At 44.5% G+C, this 17,957-nt stretch overlaps 1 protein-coding gene across 1 annotated transcript in view; it reads right to left on the bottom strand.

Annotated features, from left to right (window-relative positions):
* LOC147636808 (mitochondrial pyruvate carrier 4-like) overlaps positions 1–17,957 on the bottom strand; it is a 76,616-nt gene that overhangs the window by 19,730 nt on the left and 38,929 nt on the right. Inside the window, exons 2-3 of the mRNA XM_086800366.1 lie at positions 991–1,089; positions 767–819 (exon numbers count right to left, since the gene is read on the bottom strand). Coding sequence (XP_086656492.1) covers positions 767–819; positions 991–1,089 — 152 coding nt within the window. The remainder of the gene's footprint in view (positions 1–766; positions 820–990; positions 1,090–17,957) is intronic.

Raw genomic sequence — 17,957 nt, 5'->3', positions numbered from 1 at the left:
TTGGCCTCCTTGTCACCCAATGGGCTTGTCTATGGGCTGTCCGCAACCCCATGGCCCCAAAAGCCACCCAAGCCCTTGTAAGCGTTGCTAGTTTCTATCCTTCAAATGGGTTCACACACTCTCCTGGGCTCCTGTGCCTAAAACTATTGACTGTGACAGATGCCTGTACACCCGGCTACTACCCTAATGAATGCTCAGAACATCAATACATCATTCAAGAGAGTTACATCAGTGTGCAGGACAAGCACGACTGACCTGTGCAGGACATGCACACATGAACCTGACGTTCCTGTGAAGGCACACTGGCTGACATGCCTCTGGACAAGGGCTCACAAGGGACCAGGTGTCCACACTTATCCTGTACAGTCATGTCCACCACATTTCAGTGCACGATTATGCCACCTGTACCTACAACACCCCTGTTGATGTCATTTTGTACCTGCTGGCCGTACTTCTGCTGTTGGTCAAGGTGTACCGGCTAAACCTGCTTTTGTGTCTTGTATCACTTCGAATCATCTTTGTAACCACATTGTGTTGACAAAAAGTGAGCTCACAACCATCAAAAGGAGCATACACTGCACACAAGAGGGCATTACACATGATGGCATGTTCCCTGCCTTCCGAACTGCACAACAACAAATCTTCCGGAGAACTTATTTTGTTAACATGTTCCTCCCCATCTCAATTCCCTATGTAAAAAATTTCCTGTATGCATCATCTGCCACACCATGATTTAACATGTAAGGCGTGGGCAGGAGAAAATTACCGGAGTGATAACCGTGCTATAACGTGACCAAATCACCCCCGTGGCAGTCACAGCTGTTTACACACAGTCAAGTTGAAGATGTCAGCTTATCAAGGTGTAATTATTGCAAAAGGTGTACATAGCTCTTGCACCACTAAAGAATTCAAATTGCAGCACACACCAGAATACTACCAGCAAAAAGGATCAAAAAGAAGTGCAAGAATGGGCGTAAAATTGTTTCCTACCGATTTGCTGAGGGTAAGAGATCTTTTCAGGTGGCTTGGCAAAGTCAGCAACATTTGCTATACTGATACCCCATTTGAATGTTGGTGCCCAGAAATGGACTGCAATTGTACAAAAGCACAGTACAGCTTACTGCAATGCCAACTCCTTTAAGAGCTGACAGACGACTAGTGTAGACTGATTCAGCATATGAGCCAATGGTTTCAAAAAAAAAAATCCAAAACAGGTAACCAGTAATGAACTTATTATTTTCAGTTGTTTCAATTTGTCAATTCTTAATCCAACCATTTTAATTGGTCTAAAAGAGAAAATGGTAAGTGCCAAAGAAAGGGTATATTTCCTGCCATCTTGTACATGGAATCCATAACGTTCATTATAATTTCCATCCATCTAACTTACTTGTCACCATTCTTTTCAAAAGCAAACAAGTCTTATCCTTCCCTGTTTACACTTCTCTTTGTCAGTACATCATGAAAACATGTACATGAATACAAAGGGTTCAACATTATGTTTAGTCAAAATTTTCTCATCTAAGCCAAAAAAACTATTGAGATTAAAAGGAAGATAAGGGAGCTTAGATACTCCCTATTGTTGTCTCCATAAAAAGTGGTTGATGAATGCTATGAATGCAGTATAGTAGACAAATTCTTGAAGAGGATCTCACACTTCCTTCATGGAAACCTGGTCTTCAATCTCTTCTCTAGACGCAATTGCCCAAGGTGGCATATGCAGAAATCTTCGAGCTTTCTATTTCATGTTCATTCTTTTTTGCCAAAAAATACTTCCTTCCATTGGTAGAAATAATGTGTATCAAAAAACAAATAAAAACCCTCCAATGAGATTTAAGTATAAAGAAAGAGAGGTGGATGTGTGGGTGGGAGTCGGGGGTGTGTGTTGGGAGGGGGGGATTACATGCAGGTGAGGTGGGGAGAGCCACACTCCAAGCTTGTAGCACACCTTGTGATTCCATTCATGCCTCCAGGACAAGAGGTCCAGAACTCCATATGTGCAAGAAAGCAGCCTTTTGTTCCTGCATAGCCCTAGGGCTGTCTTGAAGGTGCTCCCATCAGCCCAACATATCAATAAGGTATGTCCAAATGGAAAGTTGCAAGTTGCAGGGGTGGTGTAATGTTCCCAAAGGTCATAATGTAGTCCGCATAGTATTTAAAGCTAGCTTATACCTATGATAGAGACTCCAAGGATAACAAATGACTCATATACACGTATGGGCATGGGCTAGTGTGAAAGGACTTATAAGTGTCCTTTTGTGCTTTATTTATAACTGAGCCCTATCTATATAAGTGAGTGAGTTATTGCCGGCTAAGTCAACATCCCTCACAAGGAAGACTCTTTGGAGATCAAGACCCAAGCAAGGCCTTGGCAAATGCCCGCTAGAGATTCATTCCTTGACTTGAGTAACTCTTAAATACAAAATAAAAACACATAACAATGCTATCATGCAATCATGCAATGCAATTTATTCCATGGAAACAAAAGCCGTTTCTCAAAGTAGATGACCCGCCAAGTCAGATGGAACTCTCTCTGCACATAATAGTGGTTCAATTAACCTTCCAATAGAAAACCATGAGCCAGTAGACTTATAGAAGCCAATAACTGAATCTTTTCCTTTCTAGACACATAATCCCACAGTATTCTTCTGCCTGAGCAAAATCCAAAAGACCAAAAAAATCCAACCAATCAAAAATTCCCTTGATGATGTGCAATGTTGTCGTGGCATAAATCACTTGTCTTTCTCAAGACAAATCCAAACAAATGAGCTACCTGCCCACAAGCCATGTTATAGACCGGGTGTCCCAGGTAACACCTCACCAGCCACTTAAATTCATGAACAAACCTTTGCCTAACCAATGTCTGCCCATCAATGCAATAACTTTAATAGTTTTAAATTGCCGACATTGCACGCAACATTAGCCTTTACCCTAAAAGAAGAAAAATAGTCAACACTTCAAGTAGCTCTCCAAAAGTGGGAGTCCCTCCATGGCGGCAGCATTCAAGCACAATATGCAGTGGCATTCTCAAAGCAATGGCATTGAATAGAGGCATAGTGGCGCTTATTACAGAGAGACACAAAGGCCAAGCAAAGTGTAGCTAAAGATGGCAACAACGCTCCCAAATGACAATGATGGTGCATAGCAGAGGTAATGACAGAAATACTATAGGCGGGGCAGTAGCCGCAACAACACTATGGGCAGGGTGGCGAACGCACTGCACACCTCAGCAAACAGCTCCACATCAACTACAGGTTCACCTCAGCAGCCATACACCTCCCACCTGTGCTCCACTCAGAACATTTCTGTAAGAGGGAAATTTTGGGGCTTTTACAAAAATCAGCATCATGCAGCGAAACTGCCTCTTGCAATGCCCACAATTTGGGGGTTTTTTGAAATTGAGTCCAAATCGACAAATTGGACCACCATTAGTCGGGGGTCTCTCCTATAAAAGGACCTTGTACTAATGTTTATATACAACTTAAGCAAGATGTAGCCCCTACAGCAATCTCATGTTATTTGTATAGGGGTGTGCTAATCAATTTCTTGGGGCTTTTCAAATCAACTCTCAACGGATCAGAGATGTATACACATTGCAGTATGTTACTTCCCACCAAAGGAAGTCCTCATATGCTATTTTTGAGGAGGGAGAGCAGTTTTATCCCCTCCATGCAGACATCATTGAGTTCTCATGCTTGGGCAAAGTTCTCCTTTTAGGGGACTTCAATGCTAGGACGCAGAGTGAGCATACATCTGAAGTTCTCATCTTAGGAAAGTTTTATGCTTTTTAGGGTTCTTATGTCATGTTAGGAAGTACATGGATTCTGAGAGAGGGAGCGAGATGGGAGAATCATGCGAGAAACACTTAGCCAGAGTCTTGGTCAAACTTGGACCAATATTGAGACTATGATAACAATAACCCATGTCTCACTTATATAGTGCCCACTGCCGCTATAAATAACCATCGTGTTATAAATAGCTAGTACACATGGATTTGTTAATAATAACCTTAGCCACCCGTATTAGCCTGCCTTCTCCTAATCCTAGGGCTCCCCTAACCCTGTTGGATTAGGCCATAAATTTTGAGGATTAGCACATGAGAGCTGTCCTGAATGATCTCATCATTGTTGGCAAGCTGCTCTGAATGGGAGAATTAGGGTTAGGTTTTCATGTGGGAGACATACACAGAGAAGAAGGGAGAGAGAGAGAGAGTTGTGGAGTTAAGTCAACTCAATGAGATGAGTGTGTGACTCCCCTATCACACATGTATATTGCACTAGTACACATAGTGCACTTAGTACATTAAAAGTACTAAGTGTACTATGTACTATAACTTATGGGCTTGTACACACTACAAGGGTGGGCATAGTGCCTTTACCCCAACAACCTCCCACTTAAAGGCAAAGTGCCCTTAAGTAAAGGAAAAGAAAAAATCAACATGTACATGATAATATACAAGGCCATATCAAGGCTGAAACTGGCCTCATCCAATGCCCATCAAGTGTGTGCAATGAGCAAACCGCTCCGGCGGCAAACTCTTTGTCAACAGATCAGCCGGGTTGTCATCCGTATGAATCTTAACAAGCTGAATTTGCTTGTTCTCTATCACCTCTCTGATGAAGTGATACTTCACATCCACATGCTTCGTCTTTGCATGAAAGACAGGCTCTTCCGGATCTGGCCCCACATACTTCCGCAAAAGACTCAAGTGAAAAGCATTGTGAATCTTCCAATGACTGGGTAAAGCAAGCATGTAGGACACTTCATTGATCTTGTCAACCACTTTGAAGGGTCCATAATATCGAGTAGAAAGCTTTGGATATGATCCCTCTCGTCTTGGCCTCTTCCGAAACCTAGCTTTCTCAAATTTCAGCAATACCCAATCACCTTCCTTGACTTGCATGTCCCTTCTATGCTTGTCAGCAGCCCTCTTATGCTTGTCTTGTGACCTTGCAATGGCTGTCCGCACCTGAGCAAATGGATGCAGTTTTATGGATATCTTGGGGTACCACACAAATTTGGTGGTAACCACTCTTCAAATCTATACCGCTGAAACAAGTCGAACCATCAGGTTTATCCAAGATGTCATCTATGAGTGGAACTGGAAACCTGTTCTTGATGGTAAGCTTGTTTAGAGCTCCATAATCCATGTATATGCGGAAAGATCCATCCTCCTTTTGCACAAGAAGCACGGGAGAACAAAAGGGTGAGGAGCTTAGATGAACCAAACCCTTTTCTAAAAGCTCACTAACCTACTTCAAGATGACTCTGCCAGGCTCCTGTTGCCTTGCAGGCTCCTTATACATGCATGTTTCATCAAAAATGACATCATTGCTGCGTATAATCTTTCTATTCACGGGATCCCAAAGTCTATACCCCATTTCACCTCTGTCACCATATCCTAGGAATATGCATTTGTGAGACTTAGGATCAAGTTTGGTGCGCATTTCCCTGCGTATGTGCACGTACGCAACGCAACCAAACACTCTCAAGTGCTTGTATGACGGAGGCTTCCTTGTCCATACTTCCTCTGGCACTTTCCCACCAAGCCTCGTGTTAGGTGACCTGTTTATAAGATGAACGGCTATCATAACAGCTTCAGCCCAAAAACCATGAGGTAACGCAGCATGTGACAACATAGAACGGACCTTCTCTTGAATGGTCCTGTTCATCCTCTCTGCTGTCCCGTTTTGTGGAGGATCATAAGGAGTAGAGAGCTCCCTCTTGATGCCTTTAGCATCACAAAAGTCCTGAAACTGTTTGGACATATACTCTCCACCATTGTCGGAACGCAAAGCCTTCAGTGTTTTGCCAGTTTGATTCTCAACATGAGCAACAAACTTCTCAAACACTGAGAATGTATCACTCTTCAAACGAAGAGGATAAACCCACACCTTGCGTGTGGCATCATCAATAAAAGACACAAAGTATTTTGCCCCTCCCAAAGAAAGCTGAGGCATCTCACATACATCTGTATGCACAAGCTCTAACTCAGCATCTTTCTATCCAAGAGCTTTCTTGTGGGGGCACTAGAGTTGCCTGCCATATATACAATGCTCACAAAACTGAAAACTTGAAAACTTTAGAGAAGGCAAGTAACCCAAACGAGACAATTGCTCCATTCCTTTGACACTCATGTGTCCCAACCGGCTATGCCACATAGAGATTTCCGACAGCTCGGTTGCATTTACATTAGCATGGTGACAAACACCTCCATGCATGAAGTAAAGAGTGTCCACCTTAGAGCCTCTGGCAACAACCAGTGAGCCCTTAACTAATTTTCCACTTTCCACGACCAAATGTGGTAACATAATCAGCATCATCAAGCTGTCCAGTAGAAAGCAGGTTCTTCTTGATCTCAGGCACATGCCTGACATCATGGAGCTTAAGCTGTGAGCCATTTGAAAACACAAGCCTCACATCACCTCTGCCAAGAATCTTGCATGCATGGTTGTCACCCAAATAAACTACTCCTTCATTGCCAGCAGTATACCTGACAAACAAGTCTCTGCAGCCTGTGACATGAAAGGAGGCACCTGAATCAATGATCCATGAGTGCATACCATGACCATCTCCTGTAAGAAGTGAATGGGCATCAAGTGAAGACGTGAATAGGACTCCATCCTCACTGTCACCTGCATGTGACACATTGACTTCTTCAATTTTAACTCCACTTGTGCCCTTTGGCTTCGCATCTTTGGCTTCATCTTTGTCTTTGTCCTTTCCTTTTCCCTTTTCCTTTTGATCATTTTTCCATTTGTAGCATTGCTTTTTGATGTGTCCCTTCTTGCAACAATAATGGAATTCCAAGTCCTTTTTGGAGCGGGACTTGCTCCTTCCCCGTTCTTGGCTTTTACCCCTTTGCTGGGATCTCCCACGTGCATTCATTGCATTGGACTTTCCAACAGAGTTGTTTTTCCTGTTCATCTCTTCTTGAAGAAGAGCACCCTCAACATCTGCATATGACAGCATAGCAGTCGAATTGCTAGTGGCTGTCCTGAATGTGTCCCAACTCTCTGGCAAAGTGCATAAGAGAAAAGTGGCTTTGAACTCATCGTCCATTGCCAACTTTTGATTAATGACCTGGCTGACAATACCATTAAACTCATTTAGATGGGCTGCCATAGACGCCCCTTCCTTCATCTAAAGACCTATGAGTTTCTTCAACCAATACACTTTGCTTGCGGCACTTTGCTAGGCATACAAGTCCTACAATCTTTGCCACATTCCCCAAGCTGTCTTCTCTTCACGAATGCTGAAAAGTAAAGTGTCTGACACAGACAACATGATGGTGGATCTTGCTAGCTCATCCATATCTTCCCACTCTTCAGCAGTAAGAGAAGCGGGCATTACACCCCTTTCTTTGATAGGCTTGTGCTGCTTCTTCTGGAGCAACACATTATAGCACTGGGTTTGCCAAATATCATAGTTATGTGAGCCTTCAAGCTTCTTGATGTGAAGCAATGAAGAGCTCTCACCTGTGGTTGCCATAGCAATATGCAACCTGTCAATGCCTGACTCCCTGCAAAATGTGCAAACACTGCACCAAAGCACACAAAGTGCTTACAGTTGTTCTCCCAAAGTTTATCTCCCACTGCGGAAGCACAAATGCAACTTTGCTCCCACTGTATGTGATGAAATCACCAAAATCTGGTTGCTGCAGATTTAGGACAGCACCTTCAATGTGCTCTGTTCCCCTTCCAAAGTACTGTACAGCAGTACTAAGTGCTCACCAATGATGTACCAAACCTGTACCGGCAAGTACAGTAGCTGAAATTGAGATTTTTGCTCACTCAAATCAATGTGCAGCCATGCCAAAACTTGTACAAAGCTGTACCAAATCTGTACCAGCAGGTACAGTAGCAATAAATGCTCTCCTGGCTGTCCAAATGAGTGAAAATCAGACTTTTACAGTCCCCACCACTGCATACAACAGTCCCGGACTGAAATTGAGCAAAAGCCCCTTGACTGCAAGTGGATTTCTGAGGATTCAAAACATAAAAGTCTTGTCTGCTGCTTTGCCAAGCTCAACAAGCATAAAATCTTGAAAAGCCCCTTGATTTGAGATCAATTTCTGATCATACATAGTACATTAACGCACATGAAGGCATCCACAGTGCTTCCCCCTGGCCACATAAACATCCAGTACATAAAAGCCCCTTGACTTACAGGCACATTGAGTGCTTGTCAGGCATCAACACATTGCCCAAAGCATCAAATGCGATTGCCTGCATGCAAATCAATCCAATCGGCACAAAAGCCCTTTGATCTGCACTGCAATTTGCTGCAATTTTGCCCGAATGTACGATTTCTCACATCATACAGCATGTATGAATGCTTAATTGCACAATTACATCAAAAGCCCCAAATTTTGACATCCAATTTCTTGCAAATTGATCCTGATTGTGACCAATGTCACCCAATTTTGCCAATTTTGCTCAAAATTTGAGCAATTTTGGCACCTATACCTGCTCAATTGATTGAATTGATAAGAAATTCCCAAAGAATTGAAGCAAATACCTCTTAATTTTTGAATTTCTCTGAGATTTGCAGACTGAATTTTGTTGTTGCAAGAGAAGGGGGGGGGGGGGGGGGGGGGAGGGGGGCGCTTCTTGCTGATGTTGCTGAATCGGATGCTGCTGCTGCTGAAAAGGGTGCTGCACGTGTGTTGATGCGCCTGCTGCTGTGCAGGTACGGATGGCTGGGCAGCCCTCTGCGCTACTTGGTTGGGCAGCGTGCTCTGGTTGTATTGCTGAAGGCGACTAGTTGTTGACGTGCAGGATTGAAGAGGGCAGCTGTATTAGTGCAGGCGGCAGTTCCTCAGGCGGTTTCGTACTGCGCGAAGACGGCTAGGAGTCGTTTCTGTGAGGTCGAAGGAGAAGCGCCGCGTTTGCCTCACAGCAGGGCAACGCTAGTTTTCTTCTTCGCTTGCTTGCCTCCCCTTCGCGCTACGGGTACTCGCTCACGCCCAGCAGCCAGCCATCTAACGCCCAACGCGTTGCTGCTTGCAACGCTCTCTTGTGGCAAGGCGCTGACGCGTGGCGATGATGACGTGCTGCTTCTTTTGAGCCGGTGCCCTTTGTTACGTTACTGGCCAGTCGCCTGCCTGCCAGCCTCGCAAACCTGTGTCATGCACACTGCACACGTTTGCTGTGTGCCTACCTGCTTGCGACTCTACAACTCACGACACAGTAGAGATTGACCTTCTGTCGACCTTGCTCACAGGCACCAGTTGAAATCACAGGATTGTGTGAAGAGCTGGGTGCAGCCATAGAGGGGAAGAGGGAGAGGATCAAGATAGCTCTGATACCAGTTGAATGGGAGAATTAGGGTTAGGTTTTTATGTGGGAGACATACACAGAGAAGAAGGGAGAGAGAGAGAGAGTTGTGGGGATAAGTCAACTCAATGAGATGAGTGTGTGACTCCCCTATCACACATGTATATTGCACTAGTACACATAGTGCACTTAGTACATTAAAAGTACTAAGTGTACTATGTACTATAACTTATGGGCTTGTACACACTACAAGGGTGGGCATAGTGCCTTTACCCCAACATGCTCTTGAAGGTCGTTAACCTTCATCTAATCCATAGAATCACCCTCATCCATATGCAACATATCCAACTGCTTTTTCAAATAGGCCACTCGTGCCTCATTGCGCACTTGGTAGAGTGCTGCAAGTGCATCCCAAGCCAACTTAGTAGTGACACAAGAATGGATATGAGGAATGATGCTCCTCTTCATTGAGAGGGCAATGAGCGCATATGCCTATGTATAACTAGCATCCCAGCCTCGCCGATCCACAGTAGGGGGTGTGGGTGCCTTAGTGACAGAAGATCCCATAGTGCCAGATGTAGTTGTGCCCTTGCCACCTCTAGGTGGAGGAGCAGCTCGCCGTTTCAAAACTCCTCCTCACGTGAAACCATAACCCATAGGCCCTTGGAAACTAGAAGGTGCCTCATCATGTATGCCCACAATGGGTAGTTAGTCCCATCCAATTTGTCCTTAGCTGTAAGCATGCCGAATACATCATTGCCAACCATAATAACCTGCACAAAATATCTGACCCAAACACTCAAGTGTCCAAATCGTATGGCTGTGGAGTGGCCTGCTGTAAACCTGAAAATGTATTGAAATTTCAAGTGTAGGGATAGAAAGTACTAATCAATGTCGATTTTGGCATTGTGACTTGTAGCCTCACCCACATAAAGCATGCCTCTATGTCCCTGCCGACTATAGTGATCATGAGCTATAGGTGTGTCCTGAATAGTACCGCCACTCCACCAAACTCGCGTATCCCACCGCATGTGCATGTCTCCTTGGTAGGCGGATGCCCACTCATAGCCAGAAATGCATGGTAGCCCTCCCTCTGGGCTTTGGTGGATCTCTGTGAAGAAGATAATGTCCCTCTGTGTAAAAACTTCCCTTAAGTCCCCCAATGTCCGACCATAGCGTTCCCTTGCAGTTCCAAACTGTCAGCTCCAGGTGTATGGTCCCACACACCCCATGCCCCTATTTGGGATGCTGCTCTGTGATGATGATTGCCGTCCATGTATACTGCCCACTTCCTCGCCTTGCGGGCCTCGTGTACCTTGGGCATGTTTGCCCGTTTGTGCTCTACCTAGGTTTGGGTGAGATCATCCCCTAGGTATATCTTCTCCCCTTGGAGAGCTGTCCGTGTGTCCATGAAGGCCTCTCGGCTAGCAAGGTCCGGTAATTTCAAAATTAGGGGCCGCTCCCGTGAAGTGTCTTGTCCTACATGCCATGTGTCCACATAAGGGGTCCCTTCCACTTTGAATTTCTTGCATAGGGCTAGAGCGTCAGCCTTGGGGGCTTCCTCCTTTAATCTTGTCACCTTCACATGAAGAGCACGGACCTTCCTCCTCTTCCAAGGTATCATGTATGATGGGAGTGCGGGTGGGTGTGGGGTGTTTTCTCACCACCTCTGTCCATTCTTTCTCTACTTCTTGCTTAACCACTATGGCCCACCCTTTCTCCATCTCCTTCTCTCTGGCCACTAAACCTTCCTATAGTTTGTTTTTTAGGCTTTCAACCTCCAAGGCAAGAGAGGGATTAATTTCCCCTTCTTTCATTTGTGCTTTGCATACATGTAGCTCCTCCTTGAGGTCTTCAACTTGTGCTTTCTACTTTCCCACTTAAGTCGCATGGGCTTCCCTCGAGCACTTTGATTTCCCTATCCTGTGTATTTTCCTGGCATATCAGGATGTTCGTGATAACTTTTAGCTCATCTTTCACCCATCCGCCTAGAGGGTGCTTATCTGGCTTCTCCGAGCTAGCAAGCACCAATGGGCACTATATAAGTGAGACATGGGTTATTGTTGTCATAACCTCACTATTGGTCAGAGTTCGACCAAGACTACTAATCACTTGTGTCTTGTGTTTAGGAGATCTGTGGGGTCATAACACGTTGGCACCCTATGATGGAGTCCGCCAGTCTGGGCGGTGAAAATGGACAAAAACTAGCTGAGATGGTGGTACGAAGCCAATAGGCCGCTCCTAGCCGAATGGTGGCGCAAAGAAGACAGTAGCTCCGATAGGGCTCTAATACCAATTGAAGCTCACAGGGTTAGGTTATGGCGGGTGGAAGACCACCATGGTGGAGATGACGAGCGGCAGATAGAGATATGACAACCTCAACACATGAAAGAGAGACTCCATGACTCAATGAACTGATTTGATAGATGTGATAGTTCACCACGTACAATGCTTTTATGGTCATGTAGGCTCATCTTCATGACATCATTGCTTATGTCAATTTGGGTATAAAATATCTAGATATTAAGTGAACCACTTTAAGAGTGGGTTCACACATACTAGCACACTCAACCTTTATAGAGGTTGTTCACACATAGAAGCTCCGTCATCCCAACACTTACAAAGCTTGGCATAACAAAAAGCCATCAATGGCTCATATGCATGTCTTTGGTTGCTTGGCTTATGCTCTTGTGCTTGAGTAGCACCACACAAAACTTGATGACAAGGCAGTGAAATGTATCTTTGTGGGCACCGTCTCTACCATCCTCCTCCTCAGAGAGTAGCACCATACGAAACTTGATGACAAGGCAGTGAAATGTATAGTTCAGAGAGTAAAGGGTACCGTCTCTACCATCCTCCTCCTCAGAGATTATGATTAGCTGAGACGAACATTTTTTGTGGAGAAATCATCTCAGCCCTTACTTGACTGCACAAAATAGCCAACTGACAGAACTCTTTAATATTATCCTCCCCTTATATGGGACACACTAACCAGGTGTTGGGCATTTGGACACTCAACCAACCTCATGGTTTTGTTCAGAAGGGTCAAGAACACAAAGTGTGTAGGTTATGGGAGGCTTTGTATGGCCTTAAGTAGGCTCCCAGAGCTTGGTACGAGAAGATACATGCATACTTGGTCTCATGCGTTTTCTAACAGTCCAATATAGAAAGCACTCTCTACGTCTTTGTAATTGTAATCTTCTCAACATTGGCCCCAATGTTGAGAAGATTTCAGCCTTTCAGGCTGAATTACAAGCATGTTGGGGATTTGGGCCCGCTGCACTTTTTATTTGGGCATTCAGTTCTTACATAGTGATGATGGGATAGTCATCATGCAATCAAAGCACATACAAAGACTACTTAAAAGATTTAATCTTGAGGATAATAAGCCTATGTCTACACTAGTTGAGACAGGTGCCAAGCTTAGCATTCAAGATTTCGGAGAGCCTTTTTATAAGACACTATATTAGCATGATGTTGGATGCTTGATCTACCTATGCAACACGTGGACAGACATTCACTATGGGGGGGAGGGGGGTCACAGTTGAGTAGATGTATGCATTGCCTGGGTACCACGCATTGGTAGGCATAATGACTATCCCATCATCACTATGTAAGAATTGAATGCCCAAATAAAAAATGCAGTCAAAGCACATAAAAAGACTACTTAAAAGATTTAATCTTGAGGATAATAAGCCTATGTCTACACTAGTTGAGACAGGTGCCAAGCTTAGCATTCAGGATTTCGGAGAGCCTTTTTATAAGACACTATATTAGCATGATGTTGGATGCTTGATCTACCTATGCAACACGTGGACAGACATTCACTATGGGGGGGAGGGGGGTCACAGTTGAGTAGATGTACCACGCATTGGCAGGCTGTCAAGCGGGTTTTCCACTACTCACACTGCACCTAGTTTCTTGGATTGTTCTATCCAAAACGGGGGGGTTGGTCACAGTTGCATGCCTTTATAGTGATTCGGACTAGGCATGATGTTACAACACTAGAGTGTCCACTAAGCAATTTTGTTTCTTTCTTGGTGGTTCATGGATATCATGACTCAGCAAGAAACAAATGACATTGGCCACAACTAACCATTAAGCTGAGTACAAGGCACCATTCACAACTACCATTGAGTGTGTATGGCTCAGACATCTTTTGGCACATCTTAGTGTTGGAGAGCAGTCCTCCACTCCTATCTACACTAACTCTCAGAGCGCATTGGCAGATACAAGGAACCCCGTGTTTCATGCTCACACAAAGCACATTGAGGTGCATTATCATTATGTCAGGGAGACGCTCCATGCAGGAGAGATCTCCTTGGTTTATGTCTCTACACATGACAATGTGGCAGATTTATTCACAAAGGCTCTTCCTTGTAAAAAGCTCGAAGATTTCTACAGAGTTTCAAGCTTATTGCCTTTTGGAGATTGATCAGCATATCCCTGTACATGTTCACTATTGTAATCCTAGTGGAAATGCTAATGAGACATTCATGATATGAAAAACAGCTCGGTTGCATTACATTAAAATGAACTAGTTACAAAGGCTTATATAGCCTTTGAGGAGGTGCACAGCTAAAAGTAAACAATGACAAATCCTTTACAAAGTATAGGAGTCATCTTCATCTCCACGACCAACAAAACCATAAACTTCTACAAAGTTACTTTCTTCTACTGCAACAGTGTTGGCCTTCTCTTTACCTTTCTTCTTGTCCTTGAGATAGCACTTGTGTGGTGGATGGTTGGTCTTTCCACAATGCACACAAGGGTTGGTGGTGTAGCAATATTTGGTTTGGTGATTGGTCCTTCCAGAACTTGCACATTTCTTCTTATTGTTGATGGAGAAGACAACATAGTCACCGTCTTGGAAGTATTTGGCCACCTTCTTTTCTTCATTACATAACCTTTAACCTTGGTTTGCCATATATGGAAACCAGTAACATTAAATTTGTCAAGAGATTTTGATCCATTGTAAGCCCAGCGGGACGTGCCCTGACAGATTCAACCACTTGTCCATGAGAAAAAGATAGAGAGAGGGGAGAGAGAAAAGGGTGTAGTGTCACCAACCTGGACATTTCCTAGTATGAAAGGGGTCTGGTGGACTCCAGGATGTCTAAATATTTGAAAAGTACAAGCTTTGGGAATGGGGGATTATCCTGGAATACAAAGGACCACACTCCTAAAATTTAGGAGAGTTGCTATTTTGGCCCAACTCGAAAGTGGATCAGAGTTAGACAAGGGGCCTCACACTTGTCACTTCAGCTATCGTGTAGCTCTCCACTTGTCATTGTAGCCTTCTCTTGCCATTTTAGCTCGTGGGAGGCCCAAATCTATAAATTGGAGCCCTCTCTCTTCATTAATAGAGGCTCTCTTGCTGCACACTAGCCCCTACCACCGTTACAAGCTGCCCTAATGATGGCTACTCTCTTTCTCTCTCTCTCTTGAAGGCTACCCATGAAGATTACCGGCTGTTGGGGACTGTTTTGGAGACTTCTATCGCGAAGAAATACTGAAGGCAAGGGTATTTACTCATTTATTATGATTTCTAGCCATTGTACTTGTTGTACCAACCCTTGTACCTACTGTACTAGCCAATATACTGGTTGTACCAGTCCTTGTACTTGATGTACCTGATTGTACCAACCACTGTACCAACTATACCAACCATTATACCTATTGTACCAACATTTGTACTTGTTGTACCAGCCACTGTGCCGGCTGTACCTATCATGACCCTGTGAAATTGGTGCAGCATAAGTGTGAGCATGGTGGTCGGTGAGCAAGATATATGTTTAAAGGTTCATACTTGGGGACAAAAAAGGAACTAAGGTTTATAATCCCATGTGTGGACAACCCCAAGTTTGAAGGGGACAAAGAGAATTAAAGCTAAAAGGTTTTATAACCTTTGGTGCTAAGAGAAGTAAAATTAAAAAGGTTTCATAACCTTGGGTGGCCTCTAGGCTATTAATGGAGGCTACACCACTTTTGGGAGACACACCTCTCTCTATCTCTCTTGTTTTTTGAGAAAACAGCGGCTGGCGGGCTGCGCTTCAGGCCTACTGTTGCTTTTTGGAAGGGATTACAGGCGGGGTGTGCTACAGAGTGCTAAGGCGCAGCTTAATACCTCCGTACGCATGCTTTTTGGAGGCTGAAGGTTGGCTGCTGTGCTGCGCTACAGGACAGAGACACAGACCATCCTTTCTCTCTCTCTCTTTGGCTTTTGGAGGACAGTTTGGCTGCTGCGCAACGGTGCATACATGCACCTGTAGAATCTCTTTCTCGTCTCCTTTGCTTTTGGCAAGAAGCTAACTGTCAGCTGAACTGAGTTCATACAACCAGTGCTGGACATAGAAGCGTGGACTGTAGGAGGGAGTACAAGGCTGGACAGCAAGTTCATCCACAGGTGTTCTCTCTCTCAGCTGCAAGACAAGAGGGCAGGACTGAACGGGGCTTTTCCTCGCGTCTCCTCTCTCTTGTGAAAAGAGACACAAAGACTGTAAGTTTCTCTCTCTTTGTGAGTAAGTGGGTGCCATATTGAGTCTCTCTTTTCATTGGCTCGTGACCGTTCCGGAGTTGTTCTCTCTGGCCCTTTGTGAGAGGAAGGGTTTGGCAGTTCAAAGGGTGGAAACGGGGAAAGATTGTGGACTGATTTGGAAGAGTTTGTGGACTGTTTTCATGGCTGAGTTTGTGCCTATGTGCATGGTTCAGTCAGATGCATATTCAAGGCCTCATGGATGCACTGACTTAGCAGATTAGAGGAGATAACAGCGTGGTGTTCTTGGGACACAAAGCTGTGTGTAACCCCTATGCTGAGAGGTCCAAAGGATTGGCAGATTAGACTTGTAGACATACGAGCCATGAATGGCCATGTTGTAATCATTTAAACTTTTCCATTGAAATTGAATAAAGAAATACTGAAAGGGGCGCCAAGCTTTGGAGCCAATAGGTGTCATTCTCTTTCATGTGTTGGAGCACTCTAGCTCCTATTTATTTGTTTTATTGGCTAGACTACAATTAGATTGGGTGACTGCTAGTCTACTGCAATTTGGTTTCTACCAGAGGCCGGTTTCAAGGTTCCGTTGCCGGGACCATCACCAACTTTCTTAAGGGGGTGAGCTCGTGGTTGTCTCGAGGAAAGCCATTGCTGAAAATTTCAGTAAGATGTCAGACTCTGAAGATGACTATGATTATGATGATGAGGTAGAGCAGGAGACCACTCCTGAGAGGACTGAATCTGAGGATGTACTTGCAGGAGAACAAGCTGCAGAAGATACACGTTATGAGGATGTAACGTAGCCAAAAGACATGCAAAGTAAAGCGGAAGATGATGCCCAGTTTAAAGCCCGTTTGGCAGAGGCAGTGGATGTGTTTATGCAGCTCACGCAAAGTGAGAAGTTTGCTGAAGTTATGAGGGCCCCTTCTGAGCCTAAGAAGAAGAAGAAGGTGTATTCTAGGAACCCACCTCAAGGCAATATTGGTGCCTTCCCATAGGATCCTGCTTTTGGAGATTTTTCTAACATGCAGAACACTTATGGTGCAAACCCACAGAGTTCCTTTTCGGACAGCCACCTATTCCACAGCAATCTATGCATCCAGGCTATTTTGGCAGTGATTCTGTGTTCCAATCTATGACTGGGGGTTACCCTCAGGGAGGCATGGAAATGCAAGGGAATTTTGGAGCTAATTTTCAGCCTGGTATGCAAGGCAATATGTATGGTGGTATGCAGTCCGGAATGCAAGGGAATATGTATGGGGGCATGCAGCCCCGAATGCAAGGAAACATGTATGGGGGCATGCAGCTCGGTATGCATAGTGGTATGTTTGGAAACATGGGAGGATCAACAAGATTGCATGGTATGCAAGGTGTGGGAACCGGCAATGTTGACCCTACTATGGGCATGAATGCAGGGGGTAGCAATCTTGTGAGGCCACTTCCTTACGATAATCTAACGCCTATGGGTAAGGCGAAGTATTATAAGGAAGGGGGAGCTGCAGTAAAATTTGACAGGAACAATCCACGGGCACGCTGGCCAGGATCAATACAATCAATGAATACAAAACAAACAAATATGCCGTTGTAGGATATCCAAGTTGATGTAGATGTCGACGCACAAGATCTCTGATGTCGAGCACACCACGGGGATGACCCACAAGTATCTCTCATCGGGCTAGTACCAGATCCAATATCCAATATCCAAGTCCAATATCCAATATCGAAGTCCAAATCCAAGTCCAAGTCCAAGTCCAAATCCCAGTCCAAAATCCAAGCTCCATGTCTAAGCTCTGTGTTCCATGTTCATGTCCAAGCTTCATGCCCAAGCTCTATGTCCAAGTTCTTCATGTCTATGCTCAAGTTCAAGCTGCCATGTCCAAACTTCATGTTCCATGTCCAAGCTCTATGCCCAAGTTCCATGTCCAAGCTCTATGCCCAAGTTCCTCATCCCATGAATAATCTCCAAAATTCCTATAGCCTTGTCGATGATGAAAACCCTAGAGAAGCTCTTTCTGGCAAGAAAAGTGATATAAAACCTGTTAAAATGGTTTTCGAGAGATAAAAAGCTCGAAAAAGCAAAATTTTAGGATTTTTTTAAAGCAGTTTTAGGGTTTTTGGAATTTTTAGGGTTTCTGAAAATCTATGTCTGTACAGTTCGTACAGCTGTACGGATCCGTACAGTCACA

The sequence above is a fragment of the Cibotium barometz genome, chromosome 7 (assembly GCF_041138505.1).
Source record: "Cibotium barometz isolate CiBa-2024 chromosome 7, ASM4113850v1, whole genome shotgun sequence".
Classification (NCBI taxonomy): domain Eukaryota; kingdom Viridiplantae; phylum Streptophyta; class Polypodiopsida; order Cyatheales; family Cibotiaceae; genus Cibotium; species Cibotium barometz.
Note: the sequence above shows the minus strand (reverse complement) of the source record. Positions and strands in the feature narration are given on the sequence as shown.